Below are 12,787 nucleotides of genomic sequence, written 5' to 3'. Positions count from 1 at the left end.
TGAGTGTTCTTTCTTGGACAGAGTTTTGGGTGCAACATCCTGCATGCTTGTGAGCTCCATTGTCCTTCATGGGCACCTGGCCTCATAGGTAGCCCTGGAGCTAAGAGATCTACAAGAGTAACTGACCCAGGTGAGAGACAGGGATTAATAGAGATAGCCAGCTAGCTTTATTATTTTATTGCTGATATGTTTCCAAGATGTTTATGCCTCTAGCATTTGCTGCCTTATAGTAGAGTGTGTAACCTTACGTACTTAATAAATTAAAATATCTTTTACTAAGTGGTTTCATTGTCTGTTGGGGACAAAGGTTCAGAATCCTGCCTAGCCGTTCAGCAAGCTACCAAGTGCTCATTGAGGTCTAGTAACTTGAGGACTGAGGCTTTAATTGGAGAAAGAGCTCAGTGCCTGCAAGGGATAGAATTAAGCCTAGAGGGTCTCAGTGTCCCTGGACTGAGGCACTGGCACATACAGGGTGGTGGCAGTACTACTGAGCAGAGGAGCCTGGAGGGCTTTAGGGTTCAAAAACCAAGAACCCTGAGCACCCCAAACCCCCTATGTTTACGACAAGTATAAAGCAAGGCAAAGCACAGATGGGACTGAATCCTGTGCTGTGGATGTCCCCCTCATACATTTGAAAGAAACCTACATTTAAGGAAGGGGATTTGCAATGGCAGACAAGAACAAAAATGAGGCCACTGCCCCTGGTAATCCCTTTCCCAGTTTAGATTTGTGTGTTAGTGTTACAGTAAGAATTTTGTTTCTGGCCACTGTTGTAAAACCCCCTTTCCCAAGCATATTATGATGCACACAAAACTCTTACCATAACACATAAATCTAAACTAGCAAAATGGAGGGGTGAGAAAGTTCCCTGTTAATAGTTCTTGGGTGGGGAAAGGGGACTGGCAGTGGGAACAAGAAATGTATCGATGCTTCACGCTACATAAACCACAGCAGCACACACTACATATACTTTACTTCACTCTACTTGCAGATGCAACCAAAACCAAGAATCCAGATGGGCTGTTTAGTCTGGGATGGTCAAACCTTCTTTACTTGTTCTTCACAGGGAGTTCAGCTGAAGTAATCATCCATCCATTGTTTACTTGTATTTTTCCCTGTGGTTAAACTGCCACATTTATTCATGCAAAAAATCAGTGACTTTTTTGAGAACAACACAATGATCACACGTGGCTGTGGTAAAAGGAGGGTCACCCAAATGTATCCCAGTGATTTTTTGCTATGCACCACTCTCTAGTGCGGACAGAATATGGCACAATGTAAGTGTCCCCAAAACAATTACAGTATGGAAGAAATACAGCAATTCTCCAGTGACTACAAGTGGAAAAATGAATATTCAGTGCTACTAAATCTAGAAGTGCCATCAGTTTCCTTGCTTTTGGACAGGTGACCAAACCCCATACTCTAGTTTGGGGAGACAACAAATGCCTGGCAGCCCAATCCTATGCATGTCTACTCAGAAGTAAGTCCTACTAGATTCAATGGGGCTTACTCCCAGGAAAGTGTGAATAGGATTGGGCTGTTACTCAGCAGGTCCTACAACTGAGATGGCTGCAGTCAAGTCCTGAGCTCTCTGACCATTCCCAGGACTGTAGCAAATCAATGTCAAACCCAATGGCATCTCTTGACATCTCACCAGTTCCATCCAATGTCTTCATTTTCCAGGCAGAAAAGCAGAGGAAAGCCTCAGGATTTTTTTTTTGCCTAACACAAATCATCACAAACTGTTGTGGAAGTACAGTTCTTAAACAATTTTTGTAAACTTCAATCAGCTTTTGAATGTCAGACCCAAGTTTCTAGTAAATACAACTTACATTCTGCAAACATAGAGTATTGGTTGCCACTTTACGTTGGGTGCAATTTAGCTGAGCCTATCAACCTGTTGAAGAATAATGCACTGGCTATACCAAACTGCAGAGATTATGGCTGGAGCTGTCACTTTCCCCACTGCTCCCCAAAGAGCTGCTGTGATTCAACAGGCAAGAATTTTCAACCAGTTTCTCTTCCTTCCACTGCATCTCCATGCTAAGAAACGTTTAGCCGTCTGTACTTCTGCAGGTCATACAAGCATAGGAGGCAGAAGCCTAGGCAGAAATAAAAGATAAAGATAACTATGACATTTTCTGCAGTGCTTCAAAGCCTTGGACACCACACTTGTGTTCTGGTGATCACGGACGGCAGAGTGGCAGCCCAATCCTATGCATGTCTACTCAGAAGTAGTCAATTGGAGTCAATGGGGCTTACTCCCAGGAAAGTGTGGATAGGATTGGGCTGTAAGGTCTAATTTGACTAGGGGCCAAATTCTATCCAATTTTCCAGTGCTGGTACAGCTGTGCCAATGGGGCGTGTACTGCATCTTGTGCTGGGGAGGTAGTCACAGAGGCCTCCACAAGGTATGGGAACATTTGTTCCCTTACCCTAGGGCTGCATTGTGGCCTCACAGGTGCTGGAAAGTTGGATAGGATTGGGCCCTAAACCAGTGTTTCTCAATGGTTGTCCTCCACAGTACCACTTCGCACAGTCCACCTATCTGAAGTACCACCAGGAGTAACTGGTGATGACATCATCGCCAGATGTGGCCAGATGTGACAAACACCTGTAAGAGGCTCAGAGTGGACCGGAAGGATTTTTCAAGCATGGAAAAGCATGCTTTGGAGCTCTGCCCACCGAGCCTCCTCCTGCTGTTTGTTGTGTCATGCTCTTGGTCTCAATGCTGGGTGGCAGGTGTCCAAGGGTCCTAAGAGTACCATCAGACACCACCTCAAGTACCACTGGTTGAGAAACACTGGACTAGACTATGGGCACAAGCCAATGCATGTCTACTCAGAAGTAAGTCCTATTGTGTTCAGTGGGGCTTACTTTCAGGAAAGGGTGGATAGGACTGCAGCCTATATAACTTCAGACAGCAGGTGAGAGGATCATGTTTTTGAATTCTCTCCTACATTTAAAAAAAAACAACACAACTCCCTGCAAGTAGAAAACTAGCACTGCAGGGCTTGGTGTTCTGGTGTGAGTATTTTCCCACCCAGCCTTTCCATTCTCAAACCAGCACAAAGTGACTTATAAACACTCAGCCCAATCCTATCCACATTTATCTGGGAGTAAGCCCGATTGACTGTAATGGGGCTTACTTCCGAGTAGACACGCATAGGCTTGGGCTCACAGTCCATTTGCAGCCGCCGGCAAAGCCTGCCACCATAGGACGCTACAGCCAAGTTCGGTCTTGCAGCGCGCGCTAAGCTGACAGAACAGACAGAACGTATCCTCGTTGCCACGGCAACAGGCGCACTACCGTCCCCTGCTTTAGCTGAGACTTTCCTCGCGCAGAGTGCCGGGTGGGACTAGAACCCGGTGAGGCGGGGCTTAGCGTGCACCTCGTTCTCCGCCAATGGCAAACGAGCTGTTTAGAAATTGAAAGGCGATCCCACCAATCACAAGCCAGCGAGCAATCTGACATGCGCGGGTGCGGAATTGAACTGTGGTGTTGCTCTTGCTTTCGCTCTCTTCCCCGGGAGGGAGCGCTTCGTCTGTGATTGACGTCTCCCCCTGCCAATGACGACTGAGAAAAGTGCTACCGTTCAGAGCAAGGTCCAATGGGCACTTGCTCACGTGCGAAATGCGACCAATGAGCGGAACGAGGGTGGGAGAGCTGCGTCGCGAGCTGTTGTAGGAGGGGGGGCCGTGGCGGCGAAGGAGGTCGAGGAAAATGGCGCCGAGCTCGAAATCGGAGCGGGGCGGTGCCTCGGGAGGGAAGCGGAGCTCGGTGGAGTCGGGGCGAGGGAGCAGGAGGGAGCATGTGGTGCGGCAGCTGGAGCGCGTCAAGGTGAGCAGGCACGGCCGGGGAAGGGAAGGCCGTGTGTGCCGGAGTGCTGTGGTGGAGGGCACCCGGCGGGGGAGGGGGAAGGGAAGGGGCTGAGGGAGGAAGGGGTATGTGAGTGTGTGGGAGGGGTGTGTGTGTGAGTGCGAGGGAGTGAGTGTGTGGGAGGGCTGAATGTGAATGTGGTGTGTGTGTGTGGGAGGCAGTGGGGGGTCTGAAGCGAGAGGGCTTGGTGAGTGGGGAGGAATGGTATCATTACCAGCACTCTGGCCCAAAAGTAGGAAATAAATGTTTTCTCTCAGAGTAAGTAGGGGATGGGGATGGGCTCTGTGTGTGTGTGTGAGAGAGAGTTGGGATGTGTATTGGAAACAGTAAGTACAAGTGTGCGTTAGGGGTGGAGATGGGGAAGAACGGGTGGTGCTGCTGCTGCTGCTTGTCCTCTCCATGGTTCCTGCACCTGGCGAAGTGAACTCTCAACCACCAAACGGCCAGCGTCTGTTAGCCTTGAAGGCTTCACAAAACTGTTTTGCTGTGACCAGGGTGATCAGAGACAATGGAGGATGGAATGCCTGTACCTTTAACTATTGTACAGAAGAGGGAATTTGGGCAGCTGCAGCTCAACATGGAAGGGCTTAAAAAGCTGCACCTGGCCAATTTCCCTCTTCTGTACAGTAGTTAAAGGTACAGGCATTCTGTCCTCCATTGTATCTGGCCACTCTGGCTGTGACAATCTTGCATGGCTATCTCTCTGGTAGTGGTGATGCCTGTGTGTGTTTAAAGGTAAGAGCAAGCTCCCTGGATGGCAAGTATCCCTACTGTGTTGATATTGTGATGGGAATTACCATTTCTGCCCAACATTGCATACACACAACAGGGACCAAACGTGCACACCTGTGGGTTGGGCAAAAATGGGTTAATAACCAGGGCGACTGGAAAGCAGGTGGTGAGAGAGACCTGTGGCCAGGTATGTGCTTATTGCTATTAAGAAAATCTGATGGAAAAATTGGTGGATAACACTTTCCTTTTTAAAGTTTTAAAGGAAGAAGTGTGTTTGAGAAATCCTGGCTGAGGAGGGAGCTGTGGTAGGGTGTGTGATGATATCATACTTGGGTTAAAAGGAAGAGTGTAAATAGGAAACCCAAGGTTAATAGGTTGAGGTTGCTGAGGGGTTGTATGGGACTATTATGGGGTCAAGTTATACTGGGCAAAGTTTACGACAGAGGACAGGGTATGGTATTATCCACTGAACTCATTTGATATTTTTGATTCTAGATCATGCTATGTTGGTAAAAAAGAATGATAATTGGTGAAAGTTAATATTGATATAAAATGTTAAATATTAAGAATTAGTTTGATTATGATGCTGTAGTACCTGTTAGCATTTCAGGATATATGTGTTAAGGGTGAATTTGTATACTAATGTGAATAGTTTGGTGGCTATAACAAGAAGTATAACTTACTATGAAGGTTTTTATATTAACAATACCTAAAACACAGGGTGACTGTATTCATGTGAATGTTGATCATTTGAACAACAAGATATTGAGTAATGTATGTGTTGGGAAAAGGAGTATAAATCAAGCTGAGTCATGTAGCAGAAAATCCTTTCTCTGATTGCTTCCCATCACCCCTGCTAATTTGCTACTAACAGTAAAACAGAAGCAGAGACTTTCTTTGAAGAAGGTTTCAAAGAAAAACTTTACTTACACTTCACAGACATGTACATCTCTGTTTAGTACAGGTGCTAGACTTTGAACAGGGAATCTTAGAACTATTCCCTTTGCATGGGTATATGAGACCTCAGGGTATGAAGGACTCCATATGGCTGGCCAGCACCCTTCCCTGTAAGCTGCGCAGCCACATGGCCACAGAGTTCAAATTTCAAAACCCTGCACAACTCTCAACTCCATGGCTGCAGAGCTCAGCAATGATGTCATTGCTAAGTGATCTGGATACTAATAGTGAGGTCCATGTAGCCATTGTAGCACTCTACTCAAGTGGCAACAACAAAACAGAGGGAACATTGCTGGCAGAGCTCATGGAGAGTCTTGCACATTGGAAGATCAGGAGAAGAGACAGGGAAAAGAAGGAAGCCAGGTAGGGACACACCTCCACAGGTCAAACAGAACAAAGTCTAAGGGCCCAATCCTAAGGAGTGTGCTCTGGCTCACCACCAAGCATACATTGTCACAAACATGCCATAAGGCATGTTTGCAGGCCCTAGAGCCTGTGGATCAAGGTGTTCTGGGGCTGGTGGAGGGTGGGTGAGGAGAAGGTGGGGAGGAGGTGTGCCAGGGGAAGGGAGCAGGTCGGGCGGGAGGCAGGACTGGTGGAGCTTTGCTTTGCTGGATCCAGTGGATCCAGAATCTCTGTTTCAGGCTGGCCATCCGACACAGAGGTTCTTCATTTGACACCGACCTTTGGGTCATCATAGAATTGGGCAGCCCCATTGCAGGGCTACTCAGTTTACTTGGGGGAAGGGGACAAAAGTCCTCTTCTCCCGAGGAGGTGGCAGTGACTGCCTGGAGTGAGCTGGATGCTGCAGCAGCCATTTTCGGCGCTGCTGCAGCCCCTTGCACTGGGCAACTCAGCATTGGGCTGTAACGCAGGTAGCCTCTGACAGCCCAATCTACTCACGCTTTCCTGGGAGTAAGTCCCATTGACTCTAATGGGACTTACTTCTGAGTAAACATTCATAGGATTGGGATGAGAGTCATCTTCCTTTTGGAAAATACACTTCCCCCCGTCCTGCAGATGGCATTGTACCCAATTTCCAGTGGTATCTTGTGTCTGCAATCTGAACGAAAACGAAACACAAACTAGTTAAAATTATTCTCTTTTGCTTTCCACATAATTCAGAAATAACATGTTCCACAGTAAATGGTGGACCAGAACTTGTGATAGTAAAAACAACCTTAATAGTCATTGTTATTTGTCAATAGTTATTTGATTTTTTTTCTGTAAACTGCTTTGGGAACTTTTTGTTAAAAAGCTGTATATAAATAGTTGTTGTTGTTGATGATGATGATGTTAATATTATTATTATTATTAACAACAACAACAACTGCATTTGGGGAAATGTTACACATCTGTACTTTGAACAGGCTACTATGTTTATGTTATTAACAATGGTAGTCAATGGGACTTACTCCTGGGTAAGTGTGGGTAGAATCAGTGGCATCACTAGGGTTTGCATCACCCCATGTGAAAGGCCAGTGCATCACCCCCTGCAGTGGGAGGGGCAACACTCCAGGTGGTGGATGTGGTGATCTACCATTGTCCCGCCCCCACTGGTTTTTGGCTGTACCTTTTGATAGAATAAAGATATGTCAATGCAGTTTGTTTCATCGCATTCGGCATGAAATTATACTTTGATATATAACATGATGGTATTTTTGCAAACTGTGATTTTGGTCACTAGTGGTGTCACCTCCCCCAGAGTGTCAACTTACTAACACCCTATTGGAGCAGTCCTCAGACTTATAGCACTTTTTTTAAAACTATAATCTGTCCAGGACCCATCACAAAGCAAATTAAAATAAATAATTATAAATAAATTAAAGTAAAATAAATAAATAAGGGAAAGCCAGCCCTGTTTCACCAAGTGAATTTTCTCTGTAGCCTGCCTTCAATAACACTCCCCCCAAAAAACATCAGTAAGATTTTCACCCCTACCCAGTTCAATTTAAGTTCTTATATTTCAAGCATATCACTATCAGAACCCACCTGACTTTTCAAGTCTGAGAGCCCAATCCTATGCCTTATTCAGAAATAAGTCCCATTATAGTCAGTGGGGCTTACTCCCAGGAAAGTGTGGATAGGACTGCAGCCTAAAACAGAAAAAAAAATCACCTTACCCTGTCAAGCCACTGTTTCATTCTTTTTATGGGGGGGCTGCCTTCTGGAGCTTTTGTTGAGCTCCAATTGCATCAAATCAGGACCATTCTGGTGGCCTCACATTTCCCTTTGCCTGACCTGCCCAGGAGCCAAGGCATGTTTGCTTACTCATGAGTAAATGTGATCATGTGGCTTAGTTGTGCTTTCCATAGGGCTCAATATATTCGCCAGCTTGGAGGGAGAGACCTCCTTCTTAGGCGTTTTTTGGGGGCTGCGTTCATTGGATCAGGACGATTCTGGTGTTGTTGAATTCCTCTCAGCCTGCCCTTTCAGACAGATGAAGGCACATTCACCTACTCACGAGTAAACACGCGTGAACATGGCTTGGTTTCACTTTCCGTTGGGCTCCATGCATTTTTGCTTTTTTGCCAATAACGTCTGATAGAAAGGAGATATTTCACTCCTGTTTTTTGCATTGCATTCAGCTCGAAATTCTGCATCCAGCGGTATATAGCATGATGGTATTACTCCTAACCACCACGATTTTAGCACATCACCCCCAGTGCATGTCACCCAGTGTGGCCTGCACCTTCCTAGCAGCGTCACTGGGTAGAATTACAGCCTAGGAGTGTTAAAATTTTTCCTGCTTGATGATGTCACTTCCAGTCATGACATCACTTCCGGTGGGCCCTGACAGATTCTCATTCTAAAAGGTGGGTCCTGGTGCTAAAAGTGTGAGAACCACTGAAATAAAGAATTCCCTTGCCTTGTCAAAGTATCAAGTGGTCCATCATTCTGCTGAAAGATAACCTTTAGAAACCAGCACTTGAAGCTTATAGATGACAGACCTTCCTTGTTGATCATCTTCACAACCTGCTCTTCAGAGATGTATTGAATTAATTTATTGAATATCTACTGCATCATTCTCCCAGTAAGAGCATGCAAGGAAGCAATTGCACATGATGTACAAGATGTCGCGTTTCATGGCAACTAGACATGATAAGCCTGTTCTCCATTAATGTGTCAAATTCTTTTTAAAAGACATCTTGGCTAATGACCATCACCACATCTTGTTGTACTTAATTCTATTTTGTGTGAAACTGTACACCTTTTGTATGGTCTGACCAACATCATAGGGTAGCTTTGAGCTCCTATTTTTATATGAGAGAGTACTTTCTGTCACTATTAGTGTTTTCATTTCACTGATGAGCAGTTGAGGCTCAGGATAAAAACATTGTTTCCCTAAATTGTCCTCTTGAGTCTATGGCAACTGAGATTTAAAGAGATCTGTCTCTTTCCTTCTTTGAAGTGTTTCAGTTGCTGATCTACCACTAATCTACAGATAACTGGGGTCTGAAAAAGTACTTTTAATATACCTTGAATTTTCAGGGCAGAGTGGAAACTTATACAGTACAATGAACAACTGGGTAATGTGGTGGAAGAGATCTGGCAAGAGTTTTGAGGAGTGGTAGGGAGGAGTATGACAAATTTAATAGAGGCCATAGCTGCCTGAGGAGCAAAATTAGCAAGGGATACTCCCTGGGTTGTGGCACCTGCCATCAGGAACATCTCCTTATTTTTTTCCTCTGTACTTAGGAGTGAAAGGCACAGGAACTAGAAGTTGGCTGTTTATTTATAGAATTTATATCCCACCTTTCTGTCCCAGTAGAGGGCACTCAAGACGGCTTACAAAAGAAATCATATAAAAACATAAAATGTATAAAAATAAAACATTTAAAAACAATAAAACATTGGAACCCAAAATTAAAATAAATAAATAATAAAAAGCCACGCCTCCTTGTGTCTGCATTAAAAGGCTTCTTTAAATAAAAAGGTCTTTTGAAAGTCCGTTTCTATTCCTTTGTGCCATCCTAGCACTTGGGTAAGGCAATAATATTTGCATCAAAACAGAACAGTTTGGCTCATCTGCCCATGAAGGCCTTCAGTTGAGTAGCTAAAAGAATCGTATATATGCTTATGCTACTGTTTTATTTTAGCGCTGTTAAATTCCCTGTCCCTGACCAGGTCCATCCTATTTTTTTTTTGGTAATATCTTGTGTTGGAGATGCCTCCTTTATTAACTTTGACATCATTGCAGATCAGTGGACAGCTCTCACCTCGCCTCTTCCGGAAGCTACCACCTAGGGTTTGTGTCTCCCTGAAGAGCATTGTTGATGAACACTTCTTGTGTGCAGGGTAAGTTTGTCTGTCTTTATGTGAGCTATCATAATGCTGATTCTGTTGTAGGGATGAACAGATTCCTTGTAAATGTAGATGGTGTGTATAAGAACCCTGCAGGCTGAGCTTGGCTTCTTTGTTTATCTTAATACTGCAGGCACATTTTCCTTGGCTTTTCAAAATGTGGAAGATATGTCCTGTCCTACACTAGCAGCAGCGGTGATGATGACTTCTCTTTCTACATCTACCATCTCTATTGGTGGGAGTTCAATGTTCACAGCAAGCTAAAAATGGTATGGACTGTACTGTATGAAGCAGGGGTGGGGTGGGATTTAAAGATCTACCCTCTTTCTGTGATCATGAGAGTGATGGCAGTTTGGCCCATGGGATTAATAAAGCCTTGAATTCTCAGTAGTGGAACTCTGTGGAAGGTACTTAAGGGAGTGAAAATTTTGCTTTTGCATCAGACAGCAGCAAGCATGGTTTTTCATGTGACACTGTCAGGTGGGATCCCAGCAAGTAGCTATCATTATTTGTTGATAATGATATCAACAAATTATTATTTCACCAGACAAATTATTGAACAAATTATTTCAAGACATTATTTGTTGTCTGGGAAACAATTTAAAATTAAGGGTGCAGTAATGCTAGCTAGAAGCCAGCATAGAATGTTTCTGTTTAAGCTAGGGATGTCAAACTCATTTCATACAGAGGGCTGAAGTTGGCATTCATGGTGCATGCTGAGGGCCGAAAATGACATCAATAAGCAGATGGTAGTCAGAAATAAGCACTGCGTTCTTGCATAGAAACTTGTTAGCTGCAAAAGAAGTTCAAATCTTATTCATATTTTCAAGATATGAGAGCATCCAGTATCAACCTGGGAGAGCCCATTTATTTTGGGGGCAGGATAAATTGTTTCCAGGTGCCACATTCAGCCTGTTGGCCTTATGTTTGACACCCCTGGTTTCAGCCTTGCCCTTGTAGTATGTAGTACTACATCTTGCTGGTGGATTGATGGCCTCTTGGCTCTCAGGAGTCTGATAGTTACTGTTTGTCAGCATACGATTAATAACAAGACTTTGCATGTTAAAAAGATAGAGCCTAATGCAGCATTCTCAGACTGTAGGTAGGACCTGATTTCTTATGGGTCCCTCAGAACCTTGAATGAAAACATGGGTGATGGAAATATCCAATTGCTAATAATTGCCCTGAGGCAATTCAAAAATCAGATAACTGCTAACAGCCCTGCAAAGAGCTGAGCTCCTGCAGTTTGCAAACTTGTGTAAATATAGGAAAATGTTTGAGCATTTTTTTGGTATGTTTTTTCCAGTTTTTTCAATGACAGGTAGTGGGGGCAGGTGAAGGTCACATAACTAAGCCTCCCAAGCCTTGAGGCTGTTCATTACAAGAAATGAATCACATTTTTTTTGCAAATAAAATATTACTTAAAAGTAAATAAAAATATTTCTTTCTAGATCACATTTTTATTTGAAGTCTCATAAAGCTAGATGGGTCCCAACAGAGTGTCATTTTAAAAAGTGGGTCCCAGTGCTTAAAAGTTTGAGAACTGGCCGAATGTCCTGCCATCTTGACTAGGGGGTGGTATGTTTTGGTAGTGAGTACCATGTCTTAGATACAGATCTGATCACATAATCCTTTAGTATTTTGGAACATGTGTGATTTCATTTTTACCTACGCCATCTATAACGATTAGAGTTCTGAGCCTCATAAAAATTGAGTTTTATATCCTTACAAGAAATCAGACTGAGGAAGGAAGCACTTTTAAGCTGCTTTTCCAGAGGTTGCTTTTCTGATCAGTTTTTAGATGCTGTTATGATGTGTTGCTAGACAGCTGTCAGGATTTACTTTCAATGCAGTTAATACTTAGTGGTTATATTAAACCATTTTTGTGTGCATTTGGCAAAATGTAAATTAGCATAGGCGGGGGGGGGAGAGGCAGTTCATAGTGATCATGTTTGCCAAGTACATGGTTCTGTTACTTGGGAAGATGGAGCCTTTTGAGTAGAGCTGCAAAGGATCCAGCTGTCCTGGTAAGCCTTGCAGCTGCTGCCTGTGACTCTCCTCCCTCTTGCTACTTCTGTCCCTGCTCTCCTGCAGTCTGTCCCACCCCACCCGCCTTGTTTACAGGTGGGATGGGAACAGCAGGGAAGTGTTTAAAGAGAACTCCAAAACATACAGAGCCTGGTAGCAGCCCCATTTTTTTTCCCAGGGCAGGCTTTTAAAAGGGGACAACTTGTCTCAAGTCTTTTCAAATTGCAAAAGGGTGACTCGGAAAGTGCCCCTGTTAGGATTTGTTTTTGAGTCGAGTCGCTAGGGAGTGGAAGACTCATAACTTGACTAAAATCAAACCATGCTGGATTTCCATATCCCTAATATTTCTGAGTAGAAATGGATTGGATTGTTCTGTTAGATTTCTAATGCAATATTTTTTAACCAGAAGTAAGACATTTCACTAGCCATTGCAAATATTCTGTTGTCTGCCTGGTGCGATAAGCCTGAGCCTTTTTCAGTGGTGTCACTAGGATTTGCACCACCCGGTCTGGGAGGCCTGTGCATCACCCCATGCAGTGGGCGGGGCAGTGCCCCAGGTGGTGGGCGTGGTGAGGTACCATCGCCCTACCGCCACTGGGTTTTTGGCTGTACCTTCTGTTAGAACACAGATATTTCAGTGTGGTTTGTTTCATTGCATTCTGCATGAAATTACGCATTGATTGATATATAACATGATGGTCTTATTCCTCCAAATTCTGATTTTAGTGATTTTGTAAACTTGTAGAGTCTCACACACACGCTCCGTGTCAACTTACTAACACCGTATTGCTGCAGTTCTCATACTTTTAGCACTGGGACCCACTTTTAAGAATGACAATCTGTCCAGGAACCATTGAAGTGACCAACGACTTGTACCCCAAGTAA

At 44.2% G+C, this 12,787-nt stretch overlaps 1 protein-coding gene across 3 annotated transcripts in view; it reads left to right on the top strand.

Moving 5' to 3' along the window:
- The first annotated feature begins 3,707 nt into the window (after nucleotides 1-3,707).
- The window catches only part of DCAF15 (DDB1 and CUL4 associated factor 15), a 28,448-nt gene continuing 19,368 nt past the window's right edge, over nucleotides 3,708-12,787 (top strand). For all 3 annotated transcript variants that reach the window (XM_066614903.1, XM_066614902.1, XM_066614904.1), the window contains exons 1-3: nucleotides 3,708-3,841; nucleotides 9,771-9,868; nucleotides 10,008-10,143. In XM_066614903.1, the coding sequence (XP_066471000.1) occupies nucleotides 3,725-3,841; nucleotides 9,771-9,868; nucleotides 10,008-10,143 (351 nt within the window). In that variant the 5' untranslated portion in view covers nucleotides 3,708-3,724. The remainder of the gene's footprint in view (nucleotides 3,842-9,770; nucleotides 9,869-10,007; nucleotides 10,144-12,787) is intronic.

The sequence above is a fragment of the Tiliqua scincoides genome, chromosome 2 (genome assembly GCF_035046505.1).
Source record: "Tiliqua scincoides isolate rTilSci1 chromosome 2, rTilSci1.hap2, whole genome shotgun sequence".
In the NCBI taxonomy this organism is placed as follows: Eukaryota; Metazoa; Chordata; class Lepidosauria; order Squamata; family Scincidae; genus Tiliqua; species Tiliqua scincoides.
The sequence above is the reverse complement of the archived record's forward strand: the minus strand, read 5'-3'. Positions and strand labels throughout refer to the sequence as shown.